Here is a 10,798-nt window from a genome sequence, read left to right on the forward strand (position 1 = left end):
TATACTTAATTTGAATTGAAGAAGCTACTTACTTGTGTCCTTAATGGTCGGTGGTCCTACAAGCCACCTGGGAGTGATGAGGCCTGATAAAACTGCCATCAACGCTGCCAGAGATAAGAGCGTCCATAACAGACTGCGTCCAGTGACTATCACATAGCACATGCTGCCGATCGATTGATTCTTTATGCCATTCTTAGATCGCTCGACCGTGTCTGGAAAAATAGTCCGTGATAAATGTTACATCTACCACCCAATTGGACGCTAAATATTGCAATTACTTGGGGGGGGGGGGGGGGGCACATACTTAACGAATTCTCATTCGTCAAGAATTCTTCAAATTCCCGCTAAAACAGGGACTCGATGTTGGTAATTAACGCGAACGTGTTCTTGTTGCCCCCACCCGACATTCGTTTTTTAACGAGGGTCCGTGAACGAATAAATGCCCGAATAAATGCCTCTCCGTTACTAGTAGTTTTCGAGGAAAACGCCGCGTTCCGTTTTGTTATTCCGTGGTTTCTCCTTCGTCGGGCGCGGGCATTAAAAGCGTGGCTGCGATACGGAGCGAAACACGTAGGATACACAGATCTCGGGTTACCGGCGCGGCGGCGCAACAGCGTTACAACTTTTTATTCTGATTTCACGGAAATCGTGAAAGGGCACGGGGGTATAGAAATCACTCGACCCACGGATCTAGCACACGACACCGTGGAATCACCGACAAACGGACGCCGTAAGACATCCGTTTCGTTCCGTGATCGACTCTGGGGATCAGACCTTCGCGGTCTCGTCCCGGGAGATAGCGGTCTCTCAGAAGTGCCGCCAGTAATTTTCTTGATTGGAACAACATAGATTAAAAATAGGACTTTATGAAGAATTTAATGAAATCCTTTTAATTCAATTTTAGAAATTTTCTCGCGGAAACTTGCGATAATTTGATTTGTCCCAGAGAGAACAATTTTGCAGCAGCGCCTAAAGCAATTTTAATTTTGATTCAGATTTGTATCTAAATTTTCAGACAAACGTGTCTTTTTTTTTTTTCACGCGGGGAAAAATTCCTGAATAATTTTATCAGTAGTGGTTTAGGGTGTTAAGCATTTCTAAATTTATTTGTGCGCGAGCGCATTAATATGAATTAAATGAAGATTTCTTTTAAAAAATGATCAACGAAAAAAATTAATTTATATCAATCACTGCTAGTTTTCAGCCGGAATGGCGTCTCTCTTTCTAACATATTCGTGGGCGACGCCTTTTCGCCTTTTATGCCACGTCTTGTTCGATCTCTCTCTCTCTCTCTCTCTCTCTCTCTCTCTCTCTCTCTCTCTCTCTCTTTCTCGCATGCGCGGCGCGCGCCTCTCAAGGTTCCCTTGTGCTCTTCAAACAGCCCCGCAAACTTTAATCGTCCTGGCCTCTTCACCACCAATCGATAGGTTTACTTTGATCTCCACCAGCAACAAATCAACAAGGCAAAATGCGATCTGTATATCAAATATGAAAAAGAGTGCTTTCGATATTTGAATTTTTTAACACAAATAAGCAAAGAAAATCATATTCAATCAAAGCGGATGTCTAATAATATTTCTGCGTGAATCTTACAATTTCCAATTTAAGCAAACTGCCGATTATTTGTTGGTCTTGAAACACAGTCCTAAATTAAAAGCGATTTAATAATAATAATATTAATAATAATAATAATAATAATAAATAAGATTGGAAACAAGATTTATGTTAAATACATTACTTTAAATACGAAACGCCACTACGGTCTGAATGTTAAGATACGTTGAACTATTATATATGTTATATTCATTTAAATGAAATAATTTCAGAAATGATAATTGCGTGTCGATATGGTTGTCGGACTTTCAACGCAATCAATCTGAAATATTAATATTCCCCCCCCCCCAAATTTCCCAAATTTAATCTTAAAAAACTGTAACAATAATAATAATTATTATTATTATACTGTAATAATAATAATAATAGTAATAATAATTGACAAACAATTTAATAATGCCGATGTGAATTCGATGAACATCTTAAAATACTGTAAAGAACTTATTACGAAAAACATCCCAACCAGAATTCGAATCTGGATCTCTCTCACGTATTTCATGATGAACGTTTCATCAATTCGACTATTTGAACTTTTTGCGCAATCTTATAAGTATTTGCGAGTTTAAAGATTCGTCTCTTCGAGCTGCACGTCAAATTTCAAAGTTAGACCCAAATCAGTTATCAAGAAGAAAACATTCAACAGTATTATCAAAGTATAGTATCAGAGAAATTCGTTGGCATTCATTGTGCTGTTGTCGCTTTTATTTCCGACACTCTCTGCCTGCGACTCGCAACCACTTCACAGAATGTGTTTACTTAGGATCACCCCCTAATCGCTGTTTATATTTGCGCTGTCTCGAATCCCGGAACATAAATGAATCTCTCTCTCTCTCTCTCTCTTTTTCTTTGAGAGATGACGTTGATGCATCGCGATGGTGTTGTAAGAAAACATTCCATTAAACCAGATTAATCAATCCCTTTAGCATTTTGACGATCGTATAAAAATCGTATCACATAAAAGTACTTTACTTTTCAAAACGTTAAAGCGTTCCTTTCAAATAACTATATAAAAAAAAAAAAAAAAAAAAAAAAAAATACCAACTACCTCTCATCCCCCTGATATAATCCACCAATTAGCGATAATTAATTAGCTGCCGATTATCGTCGAGCGAGTTATCGCTTCTATTCTATTCAAGCGATTTTCCATCTTTTAGCTCCTCGCCTCCGGCGTTTCGATAGTCCGCCCTCGCACGATAGTCCGCCTTCGCACGTGATTAAGAATTAATGAGCCGCGGTTCAATCGTTCAATTGACAATCTACTATGTATATGCAACTCGAAACGAAGAGCGACAAGCGCTGCATTGGACGCTGCGTGGGCCGGCTGCCGAGAGTGCTGAGCGCTGTCTGGTCGACAGGCAGCTGCGCGTTTTTCCCTTTCCTTTTTATTTTAATTATACCGGCTTTATTGTTGTACGTGTAGCGCTGCCACGCCTTCTCATAATGCGATACGGAGGCCCCCCCCCCCTTTCGCCAAGACCGCGAGCCACCGAGTCCCGTAGAATTAATCCTCAAACTCGTACCAAGAGTCTCGCCGCCTGTGCGGCGTCGAAATTTGCACGAAATTCCCTCTCTTCCCCAACTTGGTGTCACTTTAATTACCATCGTTTAATCCATTGGCAGATTCTTTTCTTATTCCAGTGCGGTCTCCGTGTGAATTTAAAACGCGCCTTCGCGAGAGGAGGACAGGTTTTTGGTCGTCGCGGTGGAGATCGACCGTGCAGACATCGGAGATCTGGGCTTTACAAGCAGATTATTAGCATTCTCCGTTGACTTACGGCTTTTCGGCCGTGAGTTACCGGACAGAGGACCCATTGGCGGATGACTAATGGTCGAAGCGTCTGTGCAACGGCTGGAAAAGAGGGGGGACGATATTCGCATTCCGCGAAGATGCGTGAGCCGAATGAGAGATTTCAGATGCCACCCACAGAACGGTCCTATAATAGGATCCGAAATGTACTGTGTGATCCTTCGCGAGAGGGTAAAGACGTAAAAGGATCCAGGACGGAATTTTAATTTATCGCTTGCGAAAAGGAAGACAGCACGTCCCCGGTATAAGCCTGTCGTGGAAGAGAAATCGTTCGTCTGGAGGTGGCTCTCTTAAAGGACCCGTCGACGACAGGATTAACGCGACGCGAATCATCTTAATTGTTCCAAGAGGGCCTCTACTCGCGGCGTTTGAAAACAAGGCACCTACTCTCCTTACGTAATCTCGCGAGTGCGCCATATGTGAGGCAGCTGTTGGACAGGTGCTCCCTTGCATCTCGCATCTCTTGTCTTTGTCCTCCCCCTTAATTCTCCTCGAGATCCAGCCTACCAGGAGAGGAAGAGAAACAGAGAGAGAGAGAGAGAGAGAGAGAGAGAGAGAGAGAGAGAGAGAGAAGGTGAATCACCCTTTTCTTTATTTTTTTTTACTGTAGCTTCACCACGCCAACATCTCGCTTTACCAGCAATTTTACCCGTACAGTGATTTATCGCAATTCCGAGGGTGATCGTTTTCTAAACGATCGACCAGTCCTAGACCCGTGCCAAGCGTGCGACCGATCTCCCTCCATCAGGAAAATCTACATGAGACGTAATTAGACTTCCAATCGCACCGTGAGTCATTCGACATGAGCCGTGTAACCAACAAGTGGAGCTCAACATGCCAGTTGATCATTGCCAGACATTTAAAGCAATGTTCCTAAAAGAGATTTGACAGAGAATTATACAGTTTTTATTTTGAATAGGCAGTAATATAAATTATCGTACTTAAGAACGTGGAAATTTACAAGATCTTAAAATACTTCATGTATGTATATATGTGTGTGTGTGTGTGTGTGTGTGTGTGTGTGTGTGTGTGTGTGTGTGTGTGTGTGTGTGTGTGTGTGTGTGTATGGCCGAATATTGATCTTTAATAATTTTTTTCTCAAATACTGTCAACTTTACAGAAAAACTGTAAGAGACAAAAATTGTTTATTTTCTTCTCATAAAGTTCTGAGAATTTTTTCAGAAATTTTTAATACCGTATTTCCTCATGATAATAAAAATAAGAAAATGCAGTACTAAAAAGTTGATGAAAAATTCTGAAACAATTCTTAGAGTTCTATGAGAAGAAAATTAAACAATTTTTATCTCTTACAAATTTTTTTGTAAAATTGATAGTATTTGAGAAAAAAATTATAGAAGACTAATATTCGGCCATTTTTTGAAAATGTAGTATAATTTTAATCTCGATTTAACTTAATCTTCATCTTTTTCCAGTTCTAAAAATTAAAAAAAGGATGAAGAACAAGTTGAAGTCGAGATTGAAATTATCTACTTTGGCGGAAACGGTCGTAAGATGGATATCACGAATATCCTGAAGTTTTGCAGTTCACAGGATGTGTATGTGTAAAAAAACATGAGGCGCTCCCATGCCTGTAATAAATTTTTGTCGTTCATCATCGCGACGATTATCGGCATCGGCCAGCCGGAAGTGCGCAATGTACGCAAGAAATTGCTTCCGAGCGTGAGAATTCACGCGTGATAAGCGCGCCTGGTATTGCAGACCGCAATTCTAACGACGGTTAGATAATTAAGAAACGACGACGACGACCCTAAGGCCTAACGGTGATCCTCGCCAGAGCCCGCTGTGAAGACCCGATTAAGATAACCGCCAATTAGTTTTAGGTCCGGCATTCGAGGTGATCCATCGAGAAAAATCTTCGTACAATTTTGATCGCGATAATTTTGATTTTGTAACTTGCCGTCATTTCTGAATCGATACTGATCATTCTCGCGGATACAAAAAAAATATATTATTGATACCTTTAGGATAACGCAGCCCGCATCAGTTGTGCGAAAATGCAAAATGGCGTTTTACAACAAAAAGCTTCGCAGCTATTGTAGAATTTTGCAACATGATAGGTCTCATCCTTGCGTTACTCGAACCTTCCAGTCGCGCACATAGATCGCGTATATGGTGTTTAGATTGGACACGCGCTGAAAATGATCCGCCGCGTTTATCGGCAGCACTTGCCGCACTCTCGGGTGTGTACACGCATACAAGTTTATTGTTAACGAGCTTATCTCGCGCCTCGGGAAGTTGCACACTCGCCGCCCGCGTCTGCGTGCATATTTCTACACGCACGGCACTAATCGCCGAAGGCGATCGCAAGGCCAGCACGATTAGGTCTGCCCGTTTTAGCCATGCTTTCCTGCGCTCGTCGTGTTTCAAGCGAAATGGATGAGACGAGTTTGAGTTCTCCGAAGAAATAGAGAGAGAGAGAGAGAGAGAGAGAGAGAGATGAGGCATATATTATTACTTTAAGATAAGCCTTTTAAAAACATAAGTGAATACGTTCGATAGAAAAAGCGCGAGTAATAAGAAAAATTAAAAACAAAGAACAATTAAGAACGATACAAAGTGAAAAGAAATCTAACTTAAAAAAAATACGTAATAATAAAATTAATGAAATAAAGAAAGCGATAACATAAGGAGTGAGTAAAAACTTAAAGGAGAGAGAGAGAGAGAGAGAGAGAGAGAGAGAGAGAAAGTGAGGGATCGAACGCAGAAAATACGTTGTAACCGAAACGATGGACCCACGATGGCGATTCCACGAACGCCGTTAATCACCGCAGTTGCTCGAAATCGAGATTATTTCCGCACTCGTGCAAGACTCACGCGATCTCGTTGTTTCACAACGCACTTTAGAATCATGACGCTGCCGCTGCCGGTTCTGCAAGTAAGATAAATCAACGATGGATTCAGAAATATCTTTGGAGGTACGAGCAAAAGGGCGGAAAGATAGATTACGTTTATCAGGCCGTTCGAACTAGAGAATTAATTTATCATTAATTCTAATCGTGTAAAATAACGTAAAACGATGATACTTGTCACGATGAACTCTTCACGGCTGTTTCACGACGCTTATCGGCGATCGATATCATTAAATCGCTTATTAATTTAATTCGTGGGACGTTTACTCGTCCCAGTTTCAGTTTAAGGTTCGTTTCAAAAATTATAGGCGTATTAAATCAACGCGCACAGAACTGAATAAGAAAAATTACGTATTTTGTTAGATTTAAGGGAGAGGAGGAGTGGTTTCTCGCAGAAAATTCGATACTTCTCTTTGCTCCCCCCGTTAAATTCCAGTGATTACGAAAGGATGTGTTAATACGAAAACTCCTAGGCCACTAACGTGAATTTGTTTATCATTTTTGACGAGCATCGCTGCCGGATAGCATTAACATTCTCTAACGTTGCCGGGAGCACGCACGCACGCGCGCACGCACGCACGCACGCACGCACGCACGCACGCACGCACGCACGCACGCACGCAGGCGGCTTCATTTATGCGTGCACACGCACGAACGCCCAGCCAATTTATATTTATGATGTATCGGGCCTCGATGACACAGCGACTGGTTATGCTGGACTCGAACCAGCGTGGAGAGAAGGCTAGGAAGAAAGGACAAGATAGAAGCAATAGACAGAAGAACAACCGACGGGAGTGGGAGGGAAAGGAAACAGAGAAAGAGAGAGAGAGAGAGGAGGGGGGGAGGGAGAGAGAGAAGGATGAGAGGCAGCGAGAGAGATGAGAGAAAACACCCACGGAATGTAAAAACTGTTTCAACTGCTTGTTCCTCTGTGGGTTACTACCACTTCCGTTCGACTTGATTGCGAAAGAGCGAAAAAATTCACGACGGACAATGCAAGCTCGATACGCTAAAAAAGGGGGTTAAACGAGATTGCACGAAGTGACTGTATCTTCCATAAATGAAAATTCGATTTTCAATCTTCTGCTTGTAAATTAGAATTCTCTGAAATGAGAAACGCTCTATAGCGGAGAATAAAAAGAAAGCCAATCGTAAAATCGTTATCTTAAAGTTGATCCTCTTTCCCTCAGCTTCCCCATCTTCCTTCGTTTGGACACTCGTGAAACTTACAATTATTCTCTTCACCTCCTCGTTATTTCCTATCCAGGAATGTATTAAATGTTGACGCTCGTAAAAGTAGCCGATTCGATTGGCGGTCATTACTCTTGCCTACAGCTCATTCTTCTGCCCGCCCGCCACGTGTTCGGCTCGCGCATTTGCGTGAAAACGAAACACGCGGCGCATTTTAACGATCCTTCGCGGACGTCGACTTAAATAATGCGCGCCCATGCGTGACGCTACTCCTTGAGGAAGGGTTCTTCTCGAAGGAGAGAAGAGCGGATTTCCCGATAAAGTGGGCGTGACACTCGTGAGAATCCACTTTACGATTTCGATTCATAATCACTGTCGCTTTAACATTCACAAGATAGAAATACATTCGCATTATTCATAGAATCTCTTGCTCATCCCTCTGTCGCAATTTTATATCATTATAGGTTTTTTTTTTTTTTTTTTTTTTTTTTTTAGAAGAATCAAAGCTATTATTCGGATTAGAATAAGGAGACCGTTCAATGGAATAAAGAGCTGAATTTTTTGTTTTCAAAAAAGTGAGATTTCACTCCTTTGTAGCGAAGTGACTAAAAATTGTCACACTTTTTCAAGAAGTGAAAAGTGATTGTATTTTTACTTTCTTGGGGTGAGATTTTACTGCAAGAAACTTAGAGTGAAGATATTACTATTTAAGTTTTACTTCTTTATGAGTTTCATTTTTAATTCGATGCAGTTTCTTTATTCGACGTACAAAAATTTGTGTCACTTATGCTTTAATGAAAAATAGTGTCATTTGAAAAATTTTATTTTTCTAATTCGGTACAACCAATTTTTGTTCAAGATACAAGGAAGAAGTATCATTTAGGTTTTACTTCTTAATGGAAGAAAAATATGTACAAGAAACATCATTATCGTCGCCCGGAGAGGGATGTGAAAGATTCCATGCATTACAGAATCTGAATCAATTGGTGCTTTCAACAGTCGTTCGTCGTATCTCGACGATAGAGTGATTGTTAGCAGAATGCAATTCTTTGAAGATCTCTACTAACAATAATATTATTATTGTATATACAAATATTGTAACGTTTTTCTGAAATCTCTCTTTTCCTCCATTCTCATCAAGTACTCTGATATCTTTCCGATTCACTTTTTCGATTCGTTCATCATCCCGTGTCTTATACGTACAACCACTGCTCTGACCCACTTGAGAGCCGAAAAGAAAAGACCCGGTCCCCGTAGCAAGCGGGGAACACCCTTTTGTTCCGTCAGTCGCTCTCTAGACGCAAGTCGCTCGCATTCCTTTCTCGAAGAAAAAGAAGAGCAAGCAGCCCCCTTCCGCGTTGGAAAAAAAAAGGAATAAAGGTGAATTTACAAGCGGCTGGTAACAAGCGATCGACCGGCTGCACCGAGTTGCATCGGCAACATCTGGAAATACGATTTGATCTCGGACGATCTCTCCACGTTTTTGCGCTTCACTGCGCCCGATGCAAAAAACTATGGAGAATCGCGGAAATTTTTAAACTTGAAAAAAAAAAAAAGAAAAATACGTAGGATTAATTTAAATTTTCTTCCTCTCTTTCTCGTGTCGTTTAAAATCAAATAAAATAAAACATTTCATCACAACTATTATGATTCTGAAGTCGCGATTTATTTCGAATGACGTATGTATTTTAGTGTTTTAGCTATTAAAAACAAAACCGAGAAATTCCCACGTAAATGGAACGCAACGATTGCAACGAATATCCTTGTCAACAGGCTATCCCATTTCACTGACAATGAACAACGTGGAAAATCAAATTCCACGTCACGATCATTCGGTCTACAAAAAATTTATTCACTTTCAACTATATATCTTATTTTTACACTCGTCGAATATTTGGTTCAAGCAAACGTAAACGTGAATAGGCGTTCCGAAGAATTACAGAATAAGAAGATCAACCAGCCAGAGTAATGGAAACTTGCCGGTTGGTCCATGAAGTATAACTACCAACGACAAAGCGGTTTAATTGACGTCGCAATTTGTACCAATTTAGCACCGCCCGAAATTAATATTAACGATCGCGCGCGGACGACAAGCCATGTCTCCGAGTGTAGAGGAACGAAGTGGACCGGGAAGAAATTCGAAACCACCCCGGGGTGCATAATTCATAATACCGGGTGATTACGGCGCGCCCCGACATCGTGATGTAAACACTCGTAAATCGATGCAGTCGGTGAGAGACTCGAGGAACGCGAGCGAGCGAACGATGATTCTGCATGACGAGAATCCTTTTACTCCTCGTAATGATAATCCCTTAATCCCTACCGCAACGGATTGGCGCAGCCGTAAATTTTTCTTTTGCTCTGATCTCGCCGGAGTAACTCGAGGAGATCTCGTGCAAAATAATTATTATTCTCGTCGAAATTCCCCTGGGGGAATTTCATGGAGAACGCTGCTTAAACATTGAAAATTATCACGTTCTTTTTACAATATTTTTTAAATATTATATAATATATAATATTAAGAAACTGCAATTATAGAAGAATATAATTAACAGTAATTTCAACAGTATGCGGATTATTTTTCGTCTCATTGAAATTCGTCCGTTCGAGAACTTCGTGACGAACGCTGTGTTTTGAAAAATTAAACAATCCCTTCTAAAATTCCTTCGGAGATTTCATAATAGCAATATTATACAAACTAAGAATCCGCAATTGTAGAATAATACAAGCGACAATAATTAGAACAATGCGGCTTACTTTTCGTCTCGTCGAAATTCCACCGTCAGGAATTTCGCGGAGAAAACGCTGGTTGAAAATGAAAACTTATAATATTCCTTAACAGTAATATTACGTAATTAAGAAACGGGCAATTATAGAATAATAGAAGCGACAACAATTGAAACAATGTGGCTTACTTTCCGCCGCCCGCCTTCCGTGTTTGTCCCAGCACGGTTTCTGGATGAGACCGGCGTCTCATCGACAAGTAACGTTCAGCGTATCGTACACCGGAAGTTATTGTTTCGCTGGGACACGCGCGATTTTTCGATCGTGTTTAATCGCGGACTCGAAACGCGCACATAATAAGCACCTCGCGTGCAGCTCACTGGACGCGCTGGGCACGACTGACGAAGTAAGAACGTACGGCGTTCGCCGGAGCGGCGGTATAACGAGACGCGAACTTGTCAGCCGCCGCATATATAAGCGGGGGCAGAATCGGACATGATAAATATCGTTTCGAAAAAAAAAAAAAAACGGATCACGAACGAGACGACGAATATTCGCTCATTGTTGATAGCCAAAACTTTTGAAGGCGCGT

General features: G+C 41.1%; 1 protein-coding gene across 1 annotated transcript in view; it reads right to left on the reverse strand.

Annotated features, from left to right (window-relative positions):
- The window catches only part of LOC108746073 (lipoma HMGIC fusion partner-like 2 protein), a 14,426-nt gene extending 3,833 nt beyond the window's left edge, over positions 1-10,593 (reverse strand). Inside the window, exons 1-2 of the mRNA XM_018482596.1 lie at positions 10,398-10,593; positions 33-212 (exon numbers count right to left, since the gene is read on the reverse strand). Of these exons, the coding sequence (XP_018338098.1) occupies positions 33-162 (130 nt within the window). The 5' untranslated portion in view covers positions 163-212; positions 10,398-10,593. The remainder of the gene's footprint in view (positions 1-32; positions 213-10,397) is intronic.
- Positions 10,594-10,798: the final 205 nt, after the last annotated feature.

Source organism: Trachymyrmex septentrionalis, unplaced genomic scaffold, assembly GCF_001594115.1.
Source record: "Trachymyrmex septentrionalis isolate Tsep2-gDNA-1 unplaced genomic scaffold, Tsep1.0 scaffold16, whole genome shotgun sequence".
In the NCBI taxonomy this organism is placed as follows: Eukaryota; Metazoa; Arthropoda; class Insecta; order Hymenoptera; family Formicidae; genus Trachymyrmex; species Trachymyrmex septentrionalis.